Source organism: Dipteris shenzhenensis, chromosome 20 (genome assembly GCF_047967505.1).
Source record: "Dipteris shenzhenensis isolate YYH24624 ecotype China chromosome 20, Dip_SZ_1.0, whole genome shotgun sequence".
Lineage (NCBI taxonomy): Eukaryota > Viridiplantae > Streptophyta > Polypodiopsida > Gleicheniales > Dipteridaceae > Dipteris > Dipteris shenzhenensis.
In genome coordinates this window covers 44023100-44051036 of record NC_141615.1, presented here as the reverse complement: position 1 = coordinate 44051036, position 27937 = coordinate 44023100, and the positions used below count along the sequence as shown (strand labels likewise).

At 44.2% G+C, this 27937-nt stretch overlaps 1 protein-coding gene across 1 annotated transcript in view; it reads left to right on the top strand.

Annotated features, from left to right (window-relative positions):
- Positions 1-27937, top strand: part of LOC147889712 (beta-galactosidase 9-like) — a 146267-nt gene that overhangs the window by 82807 nt on the left and 35523 nt on the right. The window contains exons 13-17 of the mRNA XM_087391154.1: positions 1891-2000; positions 2590-2699; positions 13020-13130; positions 13923-14033; positions 22966-23177. Coding sequence (XP_087247280.1) covers positions 1891-2000; positions 2590-2699; positions 13020-13130; positions 13923-14033; positions 22966-23177 — 654 coding nt within the window. The remainder of the gene's footprint in view (positions 1-1890; positions 2001-2589; positions 2700-13019; positions 13131-13922; positions 14034-22965; positions 23178-27937) is intronic.

Below are 27937 nucleotides of genomic sequence, written 5' to 3'. Positions count from 1 at the left end.
TAGTTTTCATATTTCTGCAGAGGTGCAGAAAAACTTTTGGAGGAGGCTCTGGAAATCCCTCAGAAATAGAGAGATCACTCTCTTCTTTTGGTTTTATATTCATGGAGGGATTGCAGTGAACCTATGGAGATCCAGGTTTGGGGTTGACCCTACTTCTCCTCGATGTCATGCAGCAGTCGAGTCAGTTCAACATTGCCTTTGGGAGTGCAAAAGAGGCGAGGACGATCTGGAAGGGTGTTGCCAGGATTCTTTGCATATTTCATAGAGCACCCCTCTTCATGACTTGGGGATTAGTGGCATGGTTATCTTTTACTGGACCTCACGTGTTTTTCGAGGGATAGGACTTAGACTCATCCTTCATTATACGACGACACTCCGTGGAGTCATGCTCTCTCCAAGATGTTCCTTTCACTCCTTTCAGAGCTGCTCATGCCTCGGTAGACACATCTTGGGAGATTCTAGCTAGCATTGCAGCTTTGCATATTTGGAAGGCCAGATGTATGGAGGCGATGGAGGGTTCACAGGTTCACCTGTACAGCCAGGAGAGATACCTTTTCCAAAGCAACTACAATCAAGAGAGATACCTTTTTCAGAGTTTGGAGAGGATCTCCGTTCTTCTCTGAGACTTTTTCATGGTTGAGGTGGCATTTTTAGCCTCCACCTTGGATTCCGTTCTTCTCTGAGACGTTTTCAGGGTTGAGGTGGCATTTTCAGCCTCCACCTTGGATTTTTGTTAGCTCTTTTTGAGCTGTTTTGTCTTTCATGCATGTCATGATGAACTCTGGCATTTGAGCTTGCTCTTGCGGCTTTCATTCATACTTAGTGAAGTACTGTGGATTTCACCATGAAGGTTGGCTGTTGAATATTTTTCACCCTTGCGTAAAGTGCAGGCTTAAATATTATAAAACATTTGTACCTTTGCTGTCATTGAGGCCTTGGTGTATTGCTTCTACACCAGTAGCATTCTTTGCAGATGGTGCGTGCATTGCTAGATCATTGTGGAAGAAGAGGAGCAGAGTTTGTAGAGCCCTCGTGGGCAGTAAATGTCATGTAGGGGGTTGCTTTGCAGGGTGGGTTATGTGGAGTGCTGTGGGCAGGGGGTATGTTGTGGGCAAGGGGTTCCACGATGGGCTGGAGGGGGATGCTGCATGGCAAGGGTTTAGTGTGTCACTGATGGGCATGGGGGTTTAGGCATGGCTGTGAGCAGACTTAGGAGAGCCATGAACAAAGGTGGAAGAAGGCAGGAAATGTGCATAATAAAAAAGAGAAAGGGAGGGGGTGGGGGGGACTGTTTAAAACTGCCAAATGGTTGGGGCCTTTTGGGCTGATCTGAAGGGGTGGGCTGTTTATGACGTGCAGGGGTGAGTGCCTCTCAGTGGCAGCACAGTTGTGTCCCTTCAACTGTAAGGGTTCATGGCACCACTTGGTCATGATGTGTTGCAATGGTTTACCGAAGGGGTCTGTCCCCCCCTTGATGAAAGGATGCTCGTTTTCAAGAAAGGGTGCACATATGCACCTGTTTGTGCAAATGGCACTAAGGGACGTGTCTGTTCATGACGGGTGTGTACCTTGTGACCTGGTATCCTTTTCTGGAAGGGACTAGGGTGTGTCTTCTGGAGAAACGACATTTCCTCGGGCGAAGAGGTGTGTCCCCTCATGATTGGGCCTGGGCCTTTCAACTTCTTGATCTTCGGACATGCAGAATCAATGCACCCAGTTGCTGTTTTGGTCTGTAATTTCCTTGATTTTTTAGCTTGGTAAAAGAAGAAGAGTAATGTTGGAAACCATTAAGCTTCCTTTAAGATGATATGATTTAAAACTTATGAATTACTTATTTGATTTTTTGGATGTCTTTAACCTAGGATCTTACAAAATTTGCCCGTCCAACAGCCTGCAGGTTTCTGAAAGCGAACCATTCCTCCAAAATGGCAGTGACCCTGTCCTTGTAATTGACTCGATAAGAGATGCGGTTCATGTTTTTATCAACGGGGAACTTACAGGCAAGGGACTTAACCCATTGCCCCTTTGTGGCCGGCTTTTGAGGAGGCATATTCTTTTTTTAAAGCTCTTTGTTTCAGTCAAAGCAGGAAATAATGTTTAGTTTTCAACTGTCACGAAGGCAGCCCATGGATCTATGGATAGACCCTTTGGGGTGGACTTGCTAAGAAAAGGCTGCATGTGGGGATTGGTAGACCTCTTTTAAATCAAAGCTTGTCACTTTATTTGAAGACATTCAATTACTTCTAGTCATTTTAAATCTACGTGTTTAGAAGCAGCATGCTTATTACGCTTCTTAGGACCCTGCATACCTGATCTGACTTGAGTGTCTTTTATGTAGTAGAAGGTGTACTATAACACTTGAGCTCATGATAAACACTTAAGCTCATGATAATTTCATCACTCTTCTCACCTTAACAGAACTCACTTTAGGAAGCACAAATGGTGACTGGAGAGAGAAACTTTATATGCATGTGAGGTGGACCAACTTTTTTTGGTGTACTGTAACTTGGTGGTTAAAATGGCTGAAGCTTGGAATCATGTTTGAGAAGGAACCTCTTGTTTAGTATTCTGTTGTTTTGTTGTGAGCAGTCAGTGCCCAAGGTCAATGGGGCAGTCCAAATGTGGAGGTTGTACAACCAATCAAGCTTGTAGCTGGCACAAACCAGATAGCTATTTTGAGTATGACAGTAGGGCTGCAGGTGGGTATCTTATATTATTCTCAGCACAATGATTTTTCAACTTATTTATGCAGTAATTGCATCCTCATAGGTTTTCGTGGGCATGCGAATGTTTGTTGAGCAGAAGCTTTGAAAGTGCTTCAGCGGTCTTCACTGTATTTCTGAATTCTGTGGTTAGTTTGTACAAGCTAGATGCTCTTTGCAGGCCATGCTTGTAGTTATTGAGGGCTTTTTGATTTTTAGCCAATTCCAGTTGTTATGTTACAAAGAAACAAGATGTTCCAATGTCGTAGCTTGCTGGTGGAATGTCACGAGGTTGAACCACACTATTTGTTATGTTTTAGAGAAGAGTTTGGGTATGTTACTGGATTCATCTAGGCATATATATAGGCTGCTAGCTCAATTATGTGTAGCATCAGGATAAATCTGAGTATTTCTTGTATGATTCTAGAGTTGGCAATGCAAAAGAAACACTGAAATCAAAACCAGCTAGGCAAATTCAGGTGTGATGGACTGCCTCCCAAAAGGCCTGCATGCAGGGGCTCATCTCAAGGCCAGACTCATGTGAGGGGGTTGTTTGTCAAAGTTTCCTAGTAGCAGTGAACAAGTTGCTGTTACGGCTTGAAACAGAGCGGCCAGAAGACATTCCTGTTTTAACAGCTTGAGCAGAGTCAGCTTATGTTATGTGTAAAGAGCTCAAACAGTTGCAGTAAAATATGTTAGGGTATCTCGATGGACCATTTTGTGGGCCCTTTAACAGGGATAGTGAGAGGCCAAGTCGGGGTTTTGCGCTCCAGGAAAATATTTGCTTATATAATTTATGCTCTAGGTAGGTCTCCTATGATCTGACCCTGCCATGGGGCAGGCTAGGATCTTGGGGACTGCTTCTCAAAAGTGGAGCTGTGACTGAAGAGAGCTCTAGATGGTGCACATCCTATCCATTTTTTGCATATGGAGGCCTAGTGCCTCAAGCAGTCAATTTGGGCTAGGGGGTACTAAGTACATTCGACAGCAAACAAGATTGCTCTGAGAGGCAAACTTTTGCTTGTCCGCACTACGGTGCTGTTATGTTCTCCATGCATTCCTTCCTATATGCTGTTCATATTATCTCCCTTATTATATGTAAGTCCTGTAGCCTTTAGTAGCCTCATAATCAGGTAAGTGTCAGTGTTGTGCTATGGTGGAAACGTGTTTCCAATCATTTTTTATATTTAGCACTTCAAATTTCAAGTAATTATAAACACAAGATAATAAAGAACAACTTCCATAAACTCACATAGGGCTCATCAACGTAAAAAGGTAAATCAAAGACAAAAAGAGCATGACATCGCAAATCAATACCTGACAACTAAATATGCCAAATTACCTTTGGTGAGGCCAAGGATGAAGAATATCCATTGGTAATTTTATGTATATGCCAAAACTCTACAAGCAGCTGAAAATACAGAAGCTCAAGAGTCCGAGACCAATCTCCCTTGTAGACACTACCACTGTTGCTTCTCCCATCAGTATTGTCAGAATCTCAAATCGAATACCAAGAACTAATGCCTATTCAATAGAAAATCACCGAGGTGTTAGAATTATTGTTATAATTTAGCAGTGACCAATGTAATGTAATAAGTAGGTTAGGGGAACTTTTCCCTCATTTTAGAGGTTTTTCTTCCTAACCACAGTTAGTTCACTAACTACGGTTAATGAAGGATAAGGTTTTGTCACTTAGACAAAACCTATCCCACTCTTCAGTTGTATCACACTCTTCTATTGCAACTATTGCTTTCAGTTCTCACTCTCCTACTCTCTTGCTCTCCTGCTCACACACTCTGCTCTCTCTCCCTTAGCACCCACATTTGGTATCAGAGCAACAAGACCCTGCTCCTTGCCCGCAAGCTCCCCTTGCTCAAAGCTCCCTGCTCGTCCGTACCTGCTTGCAGCTTTCGTCCGTACAGTCCTCGGTACAATCTGTACGGACTCAGCTTTTGCACCGCCGTACCAGCTCTTGCACCGTATAGCTCCTGCCGTCAGGTCCGTACAAGCTCATGGAGCTCCAGCACTCCATACATTGCCGTACAGCCTGTCGTCCGTACAATCGCACATCTGCGCCGTACAGTCCGTACACTCGCACATCTGCGCCGTACAGTCCGTACAATCGTACATATGCGCCGTACAACTATCGTCGGTACAGTTGGTCATCCCTACAGCAGCAGCAACTGTACAGCCGTACATTGTACGGATTTCGTACTGACAGTTCCGTACTGTCAGTTCTGTACAATCAGAGGAAACCGTACTTTCTGCAAATTTTCTCTTTGCAGGTGGACTTTGGAAGGTGTTTCGTGATAGGCATTTGCGTCGAGAGCCATTGTTTGGCTAAGATCTTGCAAAAATTTGGGGCTTTTGCAATCACACTGCAATTTTGCAGTGAAATTTGGGGCTTTTGCAGGCAGAAGGCAATTTGTGCAACATTTGGGCTTTTAGACCATTTGCCCCTTTCTGGTGTCAATTTCAAGCCACAAATTGGGGCTTTTGTGTTGGGAGAGCAATTTTGCAGGTTTCAGTTCACACTGCCTTTCTGTAAGTGTTTTGAAGCACTTTTGGCAGGTTTTGGAAGAGATTGGATGCTCTGGCAGATTTTTGACAGAGACATTACAGAGATTTGAGTTGCATTTTCAGCCAAGTTTGGCTGTATTTTTTTGGGAATTGTGCATTCCATTCCCAGCAAGGGAATTCAGATTTGCATTTGCTGTATTTTCTTTCTTAGACATGGCCCAACAAAATCAGAATGATTTCCTGTTCAGTGGTCTCTCACAAGAGGATAAGCTGGATGGTACCAACTACTCCCTCTGGAGTTTTATGGTACGCAACATTCTGATTTCCAGTAATTTGTGGGACTATGTAAATGGGGATGAGATCCGGCCAGCAAATGTGGCACCTAATACCCCTCCCCAACAAGGAGGAGGCAGAGGTCGTGCACAGGGTACAGCTGCAGGACAAGTTATTGGTGCAGCTATAGCTACTACTCCTGAGCAAAAGAGATGGGATTCACGCAATGCTTTAGCTTTGTCGTATTTCTGTTTCAGTGAAAAAATTCATCATTCCGCATATCCGGTCGTGTAAGACCTCAAAGGCAGCATGGGATATTTTGGAGAGCATGTATGCAGCCCGGAATGATGCCAGGGTGTCTTTTTTGAAATGAGAATTGTCTCATACACATATGGAAGAGGGTGACTCCATGTCAATGAAGTTGGGCAAAGGAGAAAGCCTTATGTGGATCATTTTCGTGTTTTTGGATGCCTTGCATATGCTCATGTGCTTGTTGAGTTTCGGCATAAGTTGTCTGATAAGGCAATCAAATGCATTTTTGTTGGGTACAGTGCAGAGAGGAAGGGCTACCGTCTCTACAATCCTGTCACACGCAAGATTATTGTTAGTAGAGATGTTATATTTTCAGAAAATTCAGCTCACACTCAAGCTGAATTTGATATGCCTACTTCTTCCGATGATGTCTTTGAGGGATTACTACCCATTGCCTTGGGTTCCCCTGCTGATATATCTGATGCAAATCACAATTTACAAATACCTTCACATGCTCCGATTCGGCCAGAGGATGTCTTACCACCTCCACAAGCAGTGGAAGAGGTTGTTCAGCAAGAAATTGCAGATATACATGCAGCAAAAACAGTTCCAAATTGGCTGTTACAAACTCTCAGGGAGAGTAAAATTGATGCTCCATTATCTGGCAGACCTCGTAGTGCAGTAAGGCACATGGAGGGAGCTCTTTCAATTGAATCAGCTTATGCAGGTACTCTTCTTGATGAGGAGGAACCTGAGACATTTGAAGAAGCACAGGATAATGTGCATTGAATGAATGCCATGCACGATGAGTTGCAGTCCATTCAGAAAAATCAGACATGGGAAGTTGTGGATTTGCCACCAGGTAAACATGCCATAGGTACACGGTGGGTTTTCAAAGTCAAAAGAAAGCCAGATGGGTCCATTGATCGGTACAAGGCAAGGCTGGTTGCAAAAGGATATGCTCAGAAAAAGGGCATAGATTATGAGGAGACTTTTGCTTCTACATCCAGGATGACAACCATCAGGTCGGTTATAGCCATGGCTGCACATTTTGAATGGAATGTTCATCAGTTGGACATTAAAACAACTTTCCTTAATGGAGACTTGTTGGAAGAGGTTTATGTCAAACAACCTCCGGGCTTTCAAATTTCAAAAATTGCACTTTAGGTATGCAAGCTGAATAAAGCTTTGTATGGGCTGAAACAAGCCCCACGTGCATGGTATGCCAAAATTCATGCCTTTTTGACCAGCAAGGGGTTGCACAATAATCCAACTGAGAGCACCCTCTACATCAAGAAGGATGGGGGGGATATTTTAGTGATCATTCTTTATGTAGATGACTTACTGCTCACAGGGTCAAATGAGGATAATATTGCAGATTTTAAAGCAGAATTGCAGACCACTTTTGACATGTCAGATTTGGGGCTGCTACACTTTTATTTGGGGATCCAGTTCACTCAAGAGAAAAGTGGCATCGTTATGTCTCAATCCAAGTATGTGCAGAAACTCTTGGAGAGATTCAACATGCAGGATTGTAAGCCCATAGCTACTCCCATGGAGCTAGGGCTGAAGCTTACAATGCATGATGCAGGTAAATCAATTGATGTCACACTCTATAGTCAGGCTGTTGGATGCCTCATTTATCTCTGCAATACACGACCTGATATTCAGTTTGCAGTTTCTCAGGTGAGCAGGTATATGCACTACCTAAAGACTATGCATTGGCAGGCTGTAAAACGCATCTTCCGTTACTTGCAAGGTACAAAGTCTTTTGGCTTGATGTTTCCTAGGGGAGGTGACTTGCAGATGCATGCTTATAGTGACTCAGATTGGGCTGGAGACTATGACACTAGGCAGTCCACAAGTGGCAATTGTTTCTTTTTGGGCAAAGCTTGTATTTCTTGATTGAGCAAGAAACAGTCTATAGTGGCTACCTCCTCATGTGAAGCTGAGTACAGGGCAGCTTTCACAGCGACAGTTGAATGTGTTTGGCTGCGTCGTTTATTTGCTGATCTTCATCTTTCATTGGAGGGTCGTTCTCCAATTCTCACTGATAGTCAGAGTGCTATTGCAGTGGCAAAGAATCTTGTGTTTCATGCTCGCACGAAGCACATTGAGGTTCACTATCACTACGTCAGAGAGAAGTTGCATGCAGGAGAGATCAGTATGATCTATGTGTCAACACATGACAATGTTGCAGACATTTTCACCAAAGCACTTCCACGTGAAAAGTTTGAGGCATTTCGTAGTGCCCTGAACTTATCTCCTTTTGGTGATTGATCATTTCCTTGTACATGACATTGGCACTGCAGGGGGGTGTTAGAATTATTGTTATAATTTAGCAGTGACCAATGTAATGTAATAAGTAGGTTAGGGGCACTTTTCCCTCATTTTAGAGGGTTTTTCCCCCCTAACCACAGTTAGTTTACTAACTACGGTTAGTGAAGGATAAGGTTTTGTCACTTAGACAAAACCTATCCCACTCTTCAGTTGTATCACACTCTTCTATTGCAACTATTGCTTTCAGCTCTCACTCTCCTACTCTCTTGCTCTCCTGCTCACACACTCTGCTCTCTCTCCCTTAGCACCCACACGAGGAACTCTAGTCGATAGCTAGGTGCAAGGTGATGTAACCCAATGCCAAGATAGCTCCAAACTGACAGCAGTTCAGGAAATTAGCAGGTTATGACGTTCGAAGCACATTTCAATCCTTGTGGATACCTGTGTCCTGCAGCTGCTCATCGCCATGGGTTGTGACCATGTAGCGCAATAACAATTCTCGCTCCTTAGTGAGAAAGGCGTACACATCATCGTCCTCATGTTTGGGATGAAGCAGATCGTCCTTAGGTTTTCGCACATGTATTTTATCTGGGTTCATTTCTTGTGGTCCATCAATCTTGTGTCTTCTTCATTTGCTGCAGGTTTGCATGGACGTACACCAAGCCTACCACAAAAAATTAAAAGATTTAAATTTAAAATGCCCCATTAGATTTTAGGAATAATGCTTCAAAGTAATTTTCAAAATTTCAAATTTCAACTTCAATACAGAGTACACTCTTGCTGGGATTTCTATTCTGTTTCTTGGTGTGTGCAAGGAACAAACCACCAAGCATCACAAATCAACCTCACGTTTACCAAGTCCGCCAAGATAATGAATAGATAGGCAAAGTGAGTTTTGGAGGGCTTCAAAATCTCTAGTCTGTAGTGCTACCTGAAAATGGCAGGGGCTCTACGCTTTCGGGTTAAAGTTCGTGCCTTATCAACCTGCTATGGCTACCCATAAAATCTTGTCAATGTCCTCAATAAGGAGATACAAACTATGTGCAGCACGTGCCCAGAAAATGTGACTGTACTCACTCTCTATTAATGCACCCATGTATTGTAAGTTACTAGCATTGTCAATGATGACTTGCACTAAATCTTGAGGTCCCAAATCCTCAATACCCTTCTTAATATGAGTACAAATATAATCACCTGTATGAGATTCATTGGATGCGTCAATGAACTTGAGAAACATAGTGCCAGCACAACAGGACGCAAGATATTAATGCTAGGCCTCCTATTTGTATCTGACCACACATCAGACAAGATCGAGCATCCATATCTAGTCCATGCTGCCTTAATAGGATGAAGCTCTTTCTCTACCTCAAACCTCTTTGCATGTAGGCCTTGAGTGTGCAATGTCTTTGAAGATAGAGGCTTGAATGAGGGACGTGCATTTCCCACTGCTTGCACAAACTCCAAATGCAGCCCACCACTTTTCAAGGGAAGCCACTACATTCTAGAGGGGAGGAAGAGGTCACATTCTACTGAGCCTGCTCAATCCCCTCCATTTCTATTTGGGTCCAAATTCCACGACCCAGAGCAGCAGCTCCTCCTGTATCTATAAAAGGAGACACACCCCTTCACTTGTTCACTCTTTCCCTCTTGCTGATGCAGCTCTCGTCAATGCAGCTCTCCATGCAGCCTCCCCTCCTGTAGCAGCCCTTCATGCAGTAGCCCCTGCTGCAGCAGCTCTTCATGCAGTAGCCCCTCCTGCCGCAGCTCTTCATGCACCAGCCCCTTCTGCACAGCTGCTCCTCATGCAGCAGCCCCTCCTGCACAGCTGCTCCTCATGCAGGAGCCCCTTCTGCGACGGCCCCTCTACTTGCAACAGCCTGTCCTGCAGCATTACTCCTCCTGCTGATGCAGCTCTTCTTGCGGCTTCTTCTTCATGCAGTGCTGCTTATACAGCTCCTCCTATATCCAGTCGTACTAAGCAGTTCTTCCTGGAAGCTTCTTCTCCATACAGTCCTACAGCAGCATTTCTCCCTATGCAATCCTGCTCCCTCTTATGCGGTGCTACTCCATCTGAAGTGCTGTACTTAATTTCAAGGCAATCTGTAGCAGATTTTACATTGTTGTCCTGCATATCTTTTGAGGTCGCATCAGGGAACTAGAAGTACACAGCTATGTTAAATCGGAATCTCCTTTTTAAAGCATTGTCTGAGTGTTACTGATATGTGGAAGCAGTCATAATTGTGCAGGTATGTTCCCTCAGGATTGTCATGCCCTTGGAGTCTTGAATACCCTAGCTAGGCTATCTTTTGAGACACTGTTTACGTATATAGACTGATTGCTCAGCCATAGGCTTCATTTCATTTCTTGTACATAGTTCATTCTACACTATGAATCCTTCTCAGTTTGGTCTCATGTTTGGAAGGTGTTGATAAGATTTACTTCAACACCTTGATCTTGTATCTCATTGTAATAAAGAGCTTGGACAAGGGGAGGGCCCCTTAAACCTGTGTTCATCTTTTTCTCAATCAAGACTGTACATTCAGTGTATGTTACATTTGAATCTCTGAAGTAAAGCATGAGGGTTCTAGGAAGAATGTCCACCATTTTTGCAAGGCCCCCTGTAATTATCTTATGGTCACGGACCATGTAATCTGTTGGTGGAGGACATCAGCTGTTGACACCAGCTTCTAGGGCCCCTAGGTAGTGAACTGGGATCCCCTGAAGCAGGCTGCAAGACAGCCAGGACTTTCCAGTTAGTGCCTTATGGATAGCTGAACCTTTTCCTTGTTTTGAAAGTCTCAAATTGACGCTACTTTTCCCTTTGGGGGGGGCGATATAAGTATATTTTTTCATATAATTTGGTTGTTGACCAATTTTGCCAGTGCATTTGGGTTTACCTTGTCCAACAATGTTTTGGACTTTGTAATGTAGGATCCTATTAAATGTGGTGATTGTCAAAGAGGCTGTCTAAGTGGACAAGTTTTCAAAGGTTTTTAATGTGAGTGGGACTGAGTAGGGATTCTAACAAAAAGCCATGGGCACTCGACTGCACACTTCTGTCGATGATCTTTCAAGTGTATCTAGCAGCCTCTTTAGGGTCCCACTGCTCGGCAGCAGCCCTGCTAAAAAAGAGGGCGTGTGACTACCCTTTCTGACCTCGTATCATTCGCCCTCAAGCAGGCCTGGTCTTAAAAACCGTCGTGACTAGTGAAAATTTAAGCATGTCTTCTACAAATTTGGACTTTCATGCGGTATGTTCTTTTGACTCTTCCACCCATTGTTTTACTCTAGATGTGTGAGAAACCTGTGTAGAGATAGATTTGGTTTCTTAGCTTAGTTTTAAGTCGATATTAACTAGAACTTAGGAGTAAAGATCGCAGTCCTCAAACTCTTAGTCCTATTTATACCTCCCAAGGAATCTTATGTTATCTACAATATTCAGAGTAGCTCACCCCGATTCAGCTCAATATGAAGCTAAAGTGGTACTCAATGACAAGAAAGCAAGGATCGAGATTCTCATGCAAACAAATAAGTTGAGAATGGTCCAGCTTACCCTCTTCGTCAAAAACCACCCCTTCCACTCCAACAACCCCCAACAACAGAGCCTGATATGCCTCAGTCGCAGCCTGGAAATCTTCCCCATATGCGCACATATATGAACGAGGTGGTCTTTTTCATGCTACCATTATGTTGAACTAACGAGATTTACGTATAAAGATTCTACGACAATCCAATACGTTGAAAGGAACTAAAATATGGATAGCAGAAGAACTCACAAGAGCTCAACTTAAGGATAAGGCAACAGAATTAGCCAAGGTTAAGGCTGCCAGGAAGGATGGTAAATGGGCAGTTTATCGTGAAGGAATAACACTCATTAAAGAGTTTAAATCAAAACCAAAAGACTCTCAGTCTTAAACTGATGTATGGCCAGCTATATGTATGCTTTCTCTACTAAGTAGGTACTCTAAATAAATAGAGTTGCTCTTTGTAATCTCTGGGAGCTGCCATGTGCCTTCCCTAGCAGATGTATTAGATGTTTTCTGTTGTCCCATCGACCTGTTGGTCTCTCGTTGACATTAATAGACTCTCTCTCTCTCTCTCTCTCTTCGTATTCCTTTTTCTAAAATTTTGCTTTGTTTCTTCCTTTTCATTATCAAAGTTTTTGTTGTTTGGTTGCATTTTCAAAGCTTAGTAAGCACTAGGTTTATCCAAATATTTCAAAACCTAATTGGCAGCTTATTCTTGGGTATTGATAAGAGCATAAGCGTACTTTGGTTACTATGTTCTTATTCTTATTTTTCTCATTTACTCATAATTTTGTCTAAGTTTGCTTACAAACTCCCTTTGTCTTTTTTTTTGGGGGGCTTGTTCTATAAAAAATCTTAGTTTGTAAGATTTGATATATTCTAGTCTTATGAAGGTATATAACTTTTGAAGTCTGCATCATGTACTTCCCATCTCGTGCTCATCTTGTTAGGGATATTGAAGCTACTTGCTGTGAGAGAGGATGTTGTGCTTATCAAGAAATTCTCTTAGAAATGATATACTTGGAAATAATAGGAGGCATATGGGCTGTTGTTAAGCAGTAAAATCTGAAATGTAGTATGGCATATAAGCGAACAAAAACTGTTTTTTTTTTCCCTGTAGTCATTAACTTCCATTTATCGACAGGCCAGAGAACCCATGCGATTGACAGGTTAGGCACATATGCATGCTGTATGCATGAGCAGCAAGTCCTCCATGATATGTAGAATCACCACATCTATGGGCACGCTAGCTGAATTTGGGAGTACGATTCCAAGATGGTTTAAAAAAATATGAGTTGGGTGCTGTAATAACGATTTGATGTCTTTTCTCTCACAATATCTGCAGCTCTTGAGTCATATTGATGTGATGCAAAACTAAAAATTAACAGCTGTGTGTGTGAGTGTCTGTTGTTTTCCTCTTTCAATTGAGTTTGCATCTCATTGATATATTATTGGCTATTGTCAGACTGGTGCTACAGGGTATGACTTGACAGGGACTGGAATACAAGGCTCAGTATATGTTGAGGGATTTCAGAATGGGACCTTGGATATATCTACCAACCGATGGATTCATCAGGTGGTCGTTGCACCCAATGATAACCTTTTAGGGAGACTTGATATGATATTAGCTTGATTTTCAGAGATCTTAGGATTGAAGATATTGGATATTATATGCAAACACATACACTTGGGCATGTTCGCGCATGCACACGTAGCCCCCCTTGATCCAGTCATACCCACACACACCTGGACATGTAGGTGCATACGTTTACTGTTTCACTTTCACGCTCACACGGAAATATGTGTGTGTTTGTGTGCATTTTGTGCGTCTGTGCGTTTGTAGGCTAATCTACCTGGTTATGTACTTGTTACCTTATCATTGTCTTCTGGGCTGCGATATGCAAACTCATTCTCTAAGGATATTCTTTACTCTTTTTGGACATTCACTGTCTTTTGGGCTGCTATATGCGAATTCATTTTTGGTTTTTTTTTTCCCCTTTAAGAACATCTTGGAAGATTTTCCCGACGTTGGTTTTATTATAATTAGGATCTTCTCATCGGCTCTGCACTTAGTATCAGGAATTGGAATAAAAAGCATAATATATTGGGCTTATAGACTTTAGGTGTATGCATGTGTAAGTCTTGTTGTGTTTGCATCTGTTGTAGCTATAGATGCTAATAATAACTAGTTCTCTACCCAGGCAGCAATGGGGCATAGTAAGACCTGTTTACAAATGGTTCAAGTAAAATTGCATCGAGTTCTCAATCATGTAGTGAAAAAGAGTATGTGATCAAGCCTTGACTTTCTGTCAAGAGATTGTATGAGTTAGGGAAACATGTAAAGACTAAATACAGCTGTGTGTTCCAGGTTGGGGTCAAAGGAGAGATGATGAGGATTTATGCATACAGTGGGATTAGCAATGTGCATTGGTCATCAGCTGCAAATGTACCCCAGAATCGGTCGTTAATATGGTATAAGGTAGTTTTTGCTGGGTATTAGTATTCATCTTGCTTTTATTATATCATAATGTGAGATTGATACTTATTGTTGTAAGTAGTCATAGAATCACCTGCTTTTAATTGTCATGCAGAAACCTTGTTGCATTTTTACCTGCTATTTGTTGCAATGGAGAAGAATAGATTCATGGACGGTGCTGTGTTTAGGGGCTATCGATGAAACGACCAAGCCACAAAGACTAAATCACGGGAATTCTGACGCAATCAAATCACGGGAGATGGCATGCTATCTAAAATACCAAGTCAGCCTCTGGCAAAACAAGCTCCAAAGATCACGTGTGTTTTTCCTCCTGCATGCTTTCATGAGAGCCTACAATTCCCTAGATGGTTCTACATGCAAGATGTCACAATTCTAGGCATTACTTAAATGCACCATTTACCCCTCTCTTGGAGTACGTTTTTAATACCATTTGCCCCTTGGCAAGTACACCTTTTGGTGCACCTAGGCCCCTGACCTCAGAACCATTTAAGCCGTGCTATTTCGCCCTCACCAAGGTCCTCCCAAAAGGAAAATGTCCACCGACCCTTCCAAGGTCATGTTATCTCAACTAGAGCATAACGTTATCGCTATTGCAGGAGAGATTTTACCCAGCCAACCATGTGAATCGTCTTGGGGTGCCCAGAAAACAGGCTATCGTAGACTCTATCTCCACATGTGACTCCCCTCGCTCTCATTGTCTTTTCTACTTTTTCTCACTCTATTTCACTTATCCCTTATGCCGCGCCCTCATGCCATCTTCTTTCCCTTTCTTGATCTGGCTCCTCCTCTCCCTTTGTCCTTTAATTTCATGAGTCATGGATGCCTTGATAAATATTGTTGTTATAAGATTAAAGGGCAATCTTGACCCCTTCTGAACAGTAGCCAATCAGCAGTGAACATGTAGTGCGATTGGCAAACACAATGGTTGCTAACCCACTTGCATGCCGGGCCTGTGCCCTTGAGTCAGCATATATACGGTCATCAGGATTCAGTCTATGATTTTGAAACAGAATGATCCTCAGCAGGACTCAGATTTAAACTGTGAACTTGGAAACTATCCACTATTGGTACAGGAGTACTCTTCATTACGATGACCCAGTTAATTATGGACGCTTTTCTAAGAAAACAGTACCAAAAAGTATTGGAATCGATTTTAACAGTGTTTATCCACTTGAAAATGGGAAGACAAAGAGGACACAGGCAGATGAATAAGATCGATTAAGAAGAGATCAATATGCTAAGTGTAAGAGATGTCAGAGTGGTGCTATACTGGAAGCATTTTGCCATTTGTGTATTTTTTAACTGACAATTCATCCCAACACTAAGGCAGAGCTCCCAACTGTCAAGTTTTATCAACCACAAAGGACTAGAGAAGGTGCACACTCCATGAATACGCCAAATCCAATTGCAAGTACAAGTGAAACAAACAACGGTCAACTGGATCCGATCTGTGAAGATTAGGTCCAAGGTCTCATTCTAGAAGTCATCGCTGGAAATGAGTTTTTTTGGCCATCTTGAGGCCTTATCTTATGCACTGCATGTTGTATTTCTGCTTTGAGCTTGCTCTCGCAGGTTTTATTCCTACTTAATAGCAGTCTTTTTCATGAAAAAAAAGAGAAGTCAGCGCTCGAAGAAGCAGCTCACCCATGTATCCAGGAACTAACGTTTGGGCATGCACAAGTTTTGAAACTGAGCAAGGAAGTTCTGGACCAGCAAAAGCAAGCCAGGGCTAATCAGAGAGAGGCAGGAAGAAAATGACAATTTGCGAACTGTAGCAGGTTGCGGCTGATGTTGAAAGATGAGCTGCTACACTATCTATAGGGCCCATTTGGGGCCTTTTAGGGAACCTATGGAGGGGCCACCGAAGCTCACAGGAGCATGCAGCCTGAATGAGTGCAGGGCAGAGTTAGGAGCAGCAAAGGAGTCCTCCAGTAAGCATCCATTGGAACCCCTTTGCTAGAGGTGATAAGATATTTGGGAGAGCATCAACTTGACCTATTTTAGCGTATTTTTTGAGTAAGATACTGGGAAATTTTTTGGCTGTTTTGAGTAATATACTGGGAAATTTTTTGGTTGTTCCATTGCTGTGTACTACTCCATATTTAAGTATTTGCGAGTTAATTCTTGTGCACACATATTCTTTGAAGATGGATCTTCAGCTGTGTTCCTCTTCTGTTCAAGAATCTTCTGTTGGTTCTCCATTCTTCCATTGCATCAGTGGTCTAGCCAAGTATCATGGTGTTAGGACACGAGCCTAGATTCCTTCAACATTATATCAGAGCTACACTAGTAAGGAAAGTTAGATCGGTCCTGGTTACCTTCCTCCACCTTCAGCATGAACAACTGATTTTGGAGCATTACAGTTCAACCCGTATTTGTCATCTCGTATAGGTCAAAAAATTTTCTAGGCCTCAGATGTAGACACCACCAATTTAATGTGTAGAAATACTGAATCGTACCGCACATTGAGAGTGTCTCTTTGATCATTGAGAGCATCTCACCATCTGTGAGCACTCACTCTCATCTGGATCTGCAGTCCCTAGCTCAGTGAACATATGGTTAAAATCAAAGTGTTAAAGGATCAACTGACCGTTAAAGAGTTAATCAGTTGGCCATTCTTATGCCTAACAAATTTCCTAGAAGCTGTATTGAGTTGGGGACGACACTCACAGTTGGAGAAAGAAAGAAAGAAAGAAAATCATATTAACGTTCACAGGAGGCCTCACGGGCCTATGGGATCAAAGCACAATGTCAAAATGACTTACAACATCTGGATATACCATAGATTTGAGGAGTGCACATGGCATCTCATCTTGAGGTTATTATAGCACACGTCTAATATCAGCTCCTATCATAAAATGGCCTTCGTTACATCAGTTTAAGACTGAGGATCTTTGGGTTTAGATTTGAAGTCCTTAATGAATGCCAATCCATCCCGGTAGACTGCCCATTTTCCAGCTTTGCGTGCATCCTTCACTTTAGTGAGTTCAATATTCCTTAGTGATGTTCAATCCTTATGAAAATTTTCATGTTTGAGCTTAGTGGAGTTAACTCTTCAGATATCCATACCCTTGTACCCTTCAGCTTATTTGTATGTCGGAGAATCTTGACTCTTCCTACCCTCCTCTTGAAATACACTTGTGCATGTGTACCTATCTGAGTGATACAACTGTTATCATTTTCGTCCCAATCAACGTGTGGTATCTCCTTCTTTTCCACCTGTGTGTACCCCTCTTCATCATCAACTTTTGAGGAGCTCAGTCCCTTGTTGATCCAGGAGGAAGCAAGACAGAGACTACTAGCCATTTAATGCTGCCCTTGGTTAAAAGAGGCAAGATAAGGGCAAGCAGAAAGAAAATCCCAAGAAGAAAGTTCACGAGGCTTCCGAGGATAATGACTCTTGCGACAAGGAAGGAAAGGGGAAAAAAAGAAGAAACGCCACTATTGTAAGATGCCTAGAATGTTGTGAGAGTTTGCAGGAAGAAAAGTTTGCTCAAAGGAAAAAGGGAAGATCCAAGGAAGATTAGCCTATTAATCAGTCAATTGATGTGGTAATTAAAGAGTAGTTGTTCTTGGTAGTTATCCCAAGTAGCACTGAGATAGGATATGCAAATGCGATAAATCTCATGTATGATGTTGAGCAATGGTTGAAAGATCGGCTTTTGTTTGCTGCACAAGACTTTTTGAGCATGCTAAGGACAAGGCAGTGTCCCTCGTTGGGGAGGATGGGAATGGCCACTTTGAGGCAGAATATGAGTTAGTGATTGCAGCATTGTCTCCAAGATTCATAAGTATGGCACAAGAGTACTTCCGGGAGATACTTGACTTGTTTTAAAAGAAAGTAACAACAAAGCAAAGACCAAGGGTACTCAATCTACGAGTATTTAGATGTTGAATGTACTATCATGTTTGGTACCCGCTTTTTGCTAGGGTAGAGTGTGAGAATCTTCAAGCAGGCACAATAGGAGTGTTTGGGAGATGCATGCTGAGCCTTCTATTGGTTGGTGGACCTTGTTGGTGTGACTTGCTCAACTTTGACTTGCTTGACAAAGTTGATTCTAACAGGTAAAGTGGGTGATATGGTTGAAGAGTATTTGTTGAAGGCGATGAAGTCATTTGATTGGGAGTAGGTATTTGGTATCTTAGAGGGCTCAGTGCTCATTTGAGCTTGTGTTCGGAGGCAACTAAGTGGAATTCTAGGGTTTTTGGATCTTTGTATTTATGGATAATACTGGATGTGTTGAAACAGACCCATGCTTTGCAAGGTCCGGCTTCTTCCCAGGGTCAGAGGGGGATAGCTTGATCTATATGTTTTCTGTACCTAGGTATCTTGATGTATGTAGCAGGTTTGTGATTGATTTGGCAGCTCCATTGATGAATGTTGTTGTGATTGTACCTTTGTACTGGCTTGGTTCTTGGAGTTCAAGAATGATGCGGAGCTAGACATGGAGGTGCAATGTACGCAGGCATCTAGACAGAATTCCGGTGAACTCTCAAGCTGTTCCTCGAAGCTTCCGAGAGGAAGCACGATGTCGGGGATGGGCCAGCGCATACGCTGACATGAGGACAGCATAAAGATGAGCTGTCATAGATATGTTCAGAGCAGCATGTATGGTTCTAAAGTAGAGGCTGACATGTGGGAAGGGGGAAGACTGCCATGTGGGCAGCAGAGGCCGCAGCAGATAAGAGGACGATGAGGTGGAGATTGGCTGCAATCAGGGCGGCTATATCCACGTGGAGAGGTTGGCAGATCTGCAGAGGTCTGAGGGAGAAGGTGATCTGATGCAGAGGATAGTAAGCCCCTATTGGCTGTGGATTTGGGCTAGCAGTGGTGACCATATAGGGGTCAAGGCTGCAGATTTGAGCCCAGCCAAGGGCCCAACAAATGGGGTTGTAGGGGCAGTTTGTGAATCTGAATCCCACAGACCTGATCGGACAAGTTACTTACTGTCCAGTCTGTGGCTCTGGGCCTAATGAGCCAGTTCTGGAAAGGGGGTGGCAGACCAGCCCCTGCCCTATATATGGGGCCCATGTGGGCCTTGTAAAGAACTTACAGAGAGGCTATTGAAGCTCACAATAGCATGCATTGTTGAGGGGTGCAGGCCTGAATTACGAGCAGCAAGGGAGTTTTCTACCGAGCATCCATAGGTATCCCTTTGCTGCAGGTGACAGGTTCTTTGGGAGATCATCAGCTGGCCTAGTTTGGCATATATTTTGAGCAATATACTGAGAGCTATTCTGGCTATTCTATTGCTGTCTACTAATTCAGATCTGAGTGTTTGTGAGTTGATTCTTACTAAATCCCACATTCCTTCAACAGGCTACTCTCGCAAAACGTGCCACCACCATACAAGATGATGCAAATTCATGGTGAAGACCATGGGAAAGAGAGAGTTGTGAGTGAAGATGACCAGTGCACTAGATTTGATGAAGATGGCCATCCAGATGTGTGAAGTTGTGAGACATGAACTCACACAAAACAATCTCATGTGTAACCAATTCTTATACAGTAGATAACCATCTATAAATGGTGTACGTTTTTCATGCCTGTCCTGTATCCACGATAGGCGATTCACCAACAATAGACACAATTACTTCATCTTAGAAAGTGTTACTACTTTCACAAACTCTGTATATTGTACTTTAAAACCAGCCATCGGTGTTGAAACTATAGGATGATTCTCACCAATATATGATGACCAACTTTACTCAGAAATTTGGAAAGCTGTTAAAGAAAGGACCTTATGGAGATTACATAACAGCTTTCCAAATTTCTGAGTAAAGTTGGTCATGTTCACGTTTACCCTTCAAAGACTCAAGGAACTCATTGTGACAGTGTAAAAAACCCACCTCATTAACCAGACACCTGTCTCAATGTATCAGCTACTACAGTATACTTTTCTTTATGATCTCACAACAATTGGATATCAAACTCTTGCATCAATTCAGCCCACCTGACCTATCAACCTTGCAATTTAGGCAGATTTTCAGAATTGCTTGATACTCTCTTGGTCAAAGAGAATTTCAAAGTCAGCACCATGCAAATAATTACTCCTTGTTTTCAAAGCATGGACAGTACAGTTCTTTCTCATATAGGGGATAATTTGTTTGAGCTGGGTCTAGCTTCTTACTTTCAAAAGCTATCAGTCATCCACCTTGGATAAACATAGCTCCCACAGCTCTATTACTTGCATCAATTTCAGATGTAAAAAATTCATTAGGATCAACTACATTCAGTACTGAGACAATTGCTATTAACTATTTAATAAGTGAAAAGTTTCAGCTTTTCAGTAAGATACTTGCCTTTCCCCTGAGTGATCCGTCATTGGCCCTGCAACGTTAGCATAACCCTTGACAAATCTTTTGTAAGAACCCAAGGAATATTCCTAACTCTTCTAGAGTGGTCGGACTAGACCACCAGAATAGCGTTAGCTTTCTTTGACCCATACCTTCCTTCTTCAGAGATAATGTGACCTAGGTACTTAGCTTCCTGCACTAGACTTTTTGGCATATAACTTATGGTGACTGAGTAATTCAAGCAATTGAAAGGCTAACTTTAAATACTTCAAACGCTCTTGTTTAGTCTTACTGAAGATAAAAGTATCGGTTAGAAAGACTACTAACAAATTGAACTTTCTCAATTTTCTTTTCAATTGAATGATGTGAACGACTGGTGTTGGTGATGTAGTCTTCATTTTAGTCTTTCCATTTTCTTTCCATTCCATCCCATGTACCTTCATGTGGTATCAAAGCCATGTTCCTAGCCTTGCTCTCTCTTTCCCTTTCCCTTCCAAGAGGTTGAGGTGAGGGAGGCCAATGAAGCTACTCTCCCTCCTCCTCCTTGTAAGGCTATCCTCTTCTCTCCTTGAGCTCTCTTCTCCTCCTACCCAAGCCTCATCAACGGGAGCTCATCTACGTCGCCATCAACTACCCCTTCTTCAGACCAAAATGCGTCGCCAATAGCCGCTTCTAGTTCCTCACCATCAACTACCCCTTCAGCTCCAAATGCCTCGTCAAAAGCAGCGCCATTAGCCTGAACAACAGGCTGTACTGCCTTGAGACTGTTGCCTGCTCCTGCTGCGCTGTACCAGACCGCCGTACAAACCGTATAGCTTGTCGTACAGTCCGTACAGCCTGTACGACTGTTCTGTAGAGTATGGACAGTTCCAGTCTGCCCGTAATGATGTGACACACGCGCCATTGCTGCTGCCAGTCATTCTCTTGGAGTTGCTGCTGATTTTATAGTTTCTGTCCGCCGAGTCCTACTTCTGTCTGCGAGTTTTTGCTCCAGTTCTGCATCTATCTGCCATGAAGAAGCTCCAGACCTGCTCCAGCTCATGAACAACTTACCAAGGTGATCGTTCCATAGTTACACTTGCATTTTTACTCTTTTCCAGCCATGGATTCTTCCAAATCAACTACCATTTCGTTCGAGAAATTCTTACCAGAAAACTTCTTCTAGGATGCTGGTGTATCCCCTAGACCTATGAGCAGGTCATATAGCCATGCTATGATATGAGCCTCTGAGCTACATGGGGTGCACATATTAGTAGTCCATCATTGTCATGTTCTGTTCTTGGCTTAATTTCAGTAGTCCCTCACCTTTCCTTCATGGGGGGATGTTAGAACATGAAGTCAAAGTGAGTGTTTCTAGTGTGTGTTATTGAGTTCTAGAGTAGTACTAGACTACTTTATATCCTAGTGTGCCACATGTCACTATGGGACTTATCCCATATACATATGACACTTAGAGTGTGTGTGCCTATTCTATAAAGGCATTGTACTTGTCTACTCTTGTCATATCAGTCAACATCAAGCTTTTGTGAGTACTTTGGTTATCATTGCTTTGCACTTGTATCTTCATTTTAGTCTTTCCATTTCCTTTCCATTCCATGCCATGTACCTTCATTTCCTACTTCTTGTGTCTTGTGGCTCATGATCGCCTACTGGATGGAGGTGGTTGGAGAAATTAAAGAGGGATGGTACTTGTCACCACCACACGCTTTGAATAGGAGACAATTTCCCAACACCCATGGAGCTACCCGTCGACGCAAAGGATATGGCTATACTCGCTCTCAATCCTTGCACGAGTGTAGGAGATTCGACATTCATATGGGGGATGGTTGCTTGGCTGACGAAAGGGCAACATGTCTTCTCTGTAGACATGGTCTCCTTCGCCTACTTGGTGGATGAGTAGAGAGTTATGAGACAGGGTAATCAAGACTTCACCCTCCCGGCAACACCTGAGTTCTCTCTAGAGGAAGGGTCCCGGAGAAAGTTGCTAGCACCATGGTCAGGAACTTTTCGGTAGCACGGTGCAGCCTGGTCATTTGTGTGTGTGTGTGTGTGTGTGGTATTTTTTTGGGGGGTATGCAGATCTTTCTTGCTGCTACCCTTATTAAAATATGGCTACATATTATCTACACTTGTTTGTACCATTTGTGAGCACGGTATAGAGGGTTCAAGAAGTTTGTTGGGCGGCGTGAGCCTTTTGTAAGGCATGGCCTGAAGATATCTTCTTTATTTTCATAGATGAAAGGAATCCATTGGTTATACGGCCCACCACAATGGTTGTTGGCATGTGCTTCAAGGTTACTATGGGCAATGAGATGGAATCCAAAAAAGCAATTTGCAAAGGTAGTCAGGATTTTCTGTCAGCGCCTCATGGACAGCTAACTCTTTCTCTTGTTTCAGAGAATTTAATAGGAGGTACTTTTTTGGGTGGGGGGAAAGGGGGGGGGGTGTATATACCTCAAAAGTTAATAATGTGGATTGAGAACACAGTTACATATGTCTTCAAAAGTGACTTCGCTTTGTATCCTTAGACATCAGACACTATGCTACTAGCCTTTTTTGGAAACAGCAAATATAGTCTAATTATTGCTATATTTTGTTTTACTGATTTCTTCAACAGACACTGTTTGATACTCCAAGTGGGGATGATCCTGTGGCACTGGACCTTGGCAGCATGGGTAAAGGACAAGCATGGGTAAATGGGCAAAGCATTGGCCGCTTTTGGCCTTCGTACATGGTTCCGTCAAACAGTTGCTCAAGTGGTTGTGATTACCGGGGTGTTTTCAACTCAACAAAGTGTGTTTCAAACTGTGGGCAACCTTCCCAAAGATGGTAAGCTGCTGTTTCAGGATTACTTGAGGCTTTTTCGTTTCAAGGGTAGAATTGTTAGGTCACACCACCAAAGCTTCACACGCTTCTAAAAGATGCAGATAGGTAGAAGGTTGCATTCAGTTTCTTTCACACATATCTGTTCCTAGTTTTCAGTAGGAAAAACCTGTATGTCTTTGTCACCATAATGTTCTTCAAGCTGATCCATGCTATGTGCTGAAGGTTGAGGTTTGTAGCTTTTTCAGTGCACTCTTTTGAAGCAAAGACTGCACTTGTTTCTTGATGTTAACTACTGGAATGAGGCCATTTTTTTCTTTGTGCCTTCTTTCTGCTGTCTTGGCCAGTGTGCAATTTATGTATTTGCAAAAGTTCTGGCTGCTGGACTGCATCTGCCATCTACCCGCATCTGCTCCAGCTAGTGGCCAATAGGCAGACCCTCGTGAGCCATCAGCCAGAAAAACTAGGAAATCTTGAGTGGGCACAAGCCAGAAGCAGCTCTCTCGGGACATCGTGCTCTAACCAATGACGTTCCCTCGAGGGGGACCATGCTGCTGCCTCGAACTGTAAACGGCGCCCGATGCGAGTAGTGTAAGACAAGGAGACCTCCTCACCCAGTCCAAATGCCCTATGCGGGCGGACCAGAACCACTCTCTTGGATCCCATTGAATGTCGCATAAAGGTCTGCCCTCCCAAGTCCAAAGGTGCCACACTGTGCCCTCTGGGGTCGATAAGACTATGGCTGGGTCAATGTACCAAGTCCTGCCCAAAGAGCCCACTATCCTGACTCTGCCACTCTAGGTCCTCCAAGTCCACCTCTATCTCATCCTCCAACTCTGATGTGCAATGAGCCTCCCGGTCCCACCCTATAAAATCGAGACTGGTGGGATCCGAGAGACTCATGGAAGAAGCATATCTGGAGAGGTACCCTTGTCTATGAGAACTATCTTGACTAGCAGTGGGGGGCTCCAAGGACTCCGTAATCCCTCCCATGAAGAATCCAAGATCGCTGCCTCGATCTCCAACGTCCTGGTACTTGCTTCTCGGAGGTAAGAAAGGGCCAGTTTGCGGTCTTTGTCTCTCGAGGAAGCTGTCTCCATGCCCCCAAGGATCTACCCGGTCCGCTGTCCTGTTGTGCCCATTCGATGTGAGTCCGCTACCCAAGCATGCTCCCCTCCGAATCTCTGATCTTTGGGTGCCAAATGAGTGGCCGTCTCTCAAACTCCTCTCTACAAGATGGCCTAGCACGTATGAGTCGTCCCGCCAATCTTTGCCACACTCGGTAGAGGCTCCTCATCAATGGAGAACCCTTTCTTATCAAAGGAGCCTCAGAGAAGATCCACATGTAGGATTGCTACCACGGACCGCCTGTGCAAGGAGTAATTTCAAGAAGCCCCTGTTGGAAAGGGAGCTTTTAGGGTTCCGCTCTTGGAAGGCCTCTCCGCCCCCAGCCCACCCTCTCGGTCAGCCTCTCACCTCCTGTTGCTGCTATCCTGTACGGCGGCGCTGCTACTGCTGCCCCGCTCGACGCTGCTGCTCCACTCCACTGCCCCAATCTGCTGTGTCACTGTCCCGCCGCTGCTCTCTATTCTGTCGCTGATCCTGCTCTCTCTAATCTTGCTCCGCTACCCGTGCTTGTTGCTCCGCTACACCGCCTCGTTGCTCCGCTCTGCTCCACCGTTCCTTGCTGCTCCCTCTTCGCCTTGCCTCCCCGCCCTGCTCTACCTTTCCACTTGCCTTCTCCACCCCGCTACCCCCTCAGTCCCACCCGCTAGCCCTGTGCCACCTCCACCAGCCCTTAGCCCTCAGCCCTCAGCCCCCCTAGCCAGCCCTCAGACAGCTTCCGCTGCGCCTCCACACCTCGATCTATGTGCACCAAGAAGGCACCTCAAGCTGCCAAAAACAGGGAAAAGAAGGCCTCAGCCACATTACAATGCATCTATGAAAGTGGGGTCGTGAGGGAAGGGCAGAAAAGCACTACCAACATGCTTGGAGATCAACCACACACAGATTAGCACTATTTTCTAATTGGCTGAAGCACCATGCCTACAAGAGTGGGAGTAGAAGACACATGGGGCAAACTAGCTTTGGAGACAGACATGGCAGCCCTGTCTATAGGGACAGCTCACGAAGACACTACAGAGGTATTGGCATGCCTTAATAAAATCTGCCTCATGTTGATAGAAAAAATAGAGAGTTTGGAGGCCACCAATGTGGCCCTATTGGCTGAGAAAGCGCATGTGGACAAAACAATGGCTGAGATTCGGAAACAAGGGGGGAAGGTACAAGAGGAATGGAGGAAGGAGAAGGCCAAGAAAGAAGAATGGGAGAAGGAGAGAGCAGAATGGGAAAATGAGAAGACGAAGCTACAAGACCAAGTCCCACACATTGGGGACTGAGTTACAACAAATGAAGGGCAAACAAATAACATCAAATGGTGGCTGCAAAGCTATGGATGAGCTCAAAGCTGAAAATGCAGCTCTTAAGAAAGAGATGGAGGCCATGCAGACTACCATGAATGGTAAGCATGCTGAGTTCGCACAACAGCTCAACAAGGGGAAAGAAGTGATGCCTGAATGGACAGAAGTTGCTAAAAAGGGATAAGCAGCTCCCAAAAAAGAACTCATTTCTGAAGACACTAGAGGAAGAGAAGAGGGTTTCACAGTGTGAGACACCCCAATGGTAGATGCTCAAGCCCTCTTTGCCAAGATGGGAGTCAACCTCACATGTGAGGCAGCTTGGAGGGTCGGGAAGACGGCGATACAAACAAGACCGGTAGTGGCTACTCTAGACCACATTTTCACTCTGAGGGCTATCATTGAGGAGGCGAGGTTCAGGCACTAGAGAGTCTATACATGCTTCGCAGACTTTCGAAAGGCCTTCGACATTGTTCCACGATCCCGCATTGATCAAGAGACTATAGGAGATGAAGATCCCAGAGATGGTGATTCAGGGTGTGATGAGCTTATATGAGTCAGTCAGAGGTAGGGTCCATGCTCCGGGCGGTCTATCGGATTGGGTCGAGAGCACCATTGGGGTGAAGGAGGACTGCCCTCTCTCACCGACTCTCTTTGGACTCTACATTAATGAGATCACATCTTTCATAGATCGCCTAAGGGGCGAGGGTTTATTACTAGGCGATCTCCTCATACAGATATTGTTATATGCTGATGATATAGTGCTTCTATGCAACCCAAGCACAGCTCACACAAGGGCGTAGTGCTTTGGCTAGGCTAGAGCGACAGTGTTTCCAGGCGCACTTCCAGGATCCTCCAATGAAGGGTTGGTTTTTTGACACAGTGGTGCGAGCGACTATCATGTATGCAGCACCTTTGTGGGGATGCAATCTTCTGAGGACAAACTAGAGGAGCTTCGAGCGACTATAGGTGACGATGGGATCCAGGATGATCCGATGTAAGTCCTCAGTTCCACATGAGATAGTACAGGCAGAGTTTGCCATAACCCCTCTCCAGGTTGATGCCATCTTTCAGACAGTGACTTTCATTCATAGAGTCTGGGACTTACCCCACTGGAGACTTCCGAGGTTGGTCTAGAGTGATCCAGACGACTCGTCGAGAGCGGGGCAGACACATGGTATGCATGCATATCCACATGGCTTGCCAGGCACGGTATCTAGATGGACAGGCTTCCCCCCTTTCAGTACAGCATGGATGCACCTTCTGAGTCGATTCCATGAGATGCGATTAACCGTATCATACGGTTAGACCTCCTCTAGCTTCACACATCCCGGACTTGGGGGGAGGACGAGAAGCTCCCCACCAAGACCTAGTTTTATCGCGACCACTTCCTGAGAGTATCAGAGGAGGGATTCATCATCAGACTCCAGTATCTCGAGGATAGAAGAGTCTCCCATGTACTGAGGATTGCCATTGGTCAGATGTGGGTTTCATTCCATCAGCTGAGGATCGAGGCAGGGAGAGCAACGGGTATACCCAGAGAGCAGCGGGTTTGCATGCTATGTACGTTGGGGGGGGCAGTTGAGACAGAGAAGCATTTACTTTGTGTTTGCCCAACCTACTACAAGATTCAGGGACGCTACCACTGTCTCTACCTAGAGGGGAGTGGCTTCGGTCCTTTGTCATGACTGATCCATTTCCATGACCAGGTCTATATCAAGCTTTATCTGATGGAGATGCGTCGACATAGGGAGACATTCTGCGACAGATCAGAGAGCAGCAGGGGATGGTCGATTGGGCACATCGACACGTCACCGACTTCTATACATTTGAGTCAGCCGTCGGACACAGTGGAGTGGAGGAGGAGGAGCCAGTCGATATGAGAGCACTTTGGATGAGTAGCCAACACAGTATTACCTAGAGAGGGGTGCAGAGACCACATGCGCGACAGAGAGCTCCATGAGTACACTCCATTGAGGTCCGACCTATCATAGCTTTTCTCAGGGGAGACCGACAGAGACGAGGGGTCACTCTAGACATGGCCTAGAGTGAGTGTCCAGAGAGCGAGGAGACTGCGTCCTCCACCGCAAGGCGAGACAACTTGGCAGACACAGATACGAGACATCTTCGCAGCCCACTAGGGAGCCATCACTGTACCAGGCTTTGGTTTTGTCCCAGCGCCTGGATAGATTGATTGATTTGGCTCACTATGCAGTTGTAGTTGACTTTCTCTATGATTGTGATTTTGCTAGCATAGATAAGTACTCAGCAAGGGTCCTAGCGTATCCTTTGCTTCAGCCCACTGAGGCTTGTATGAGTTCACTTTTTGTTGTAGCATCGATATACGAA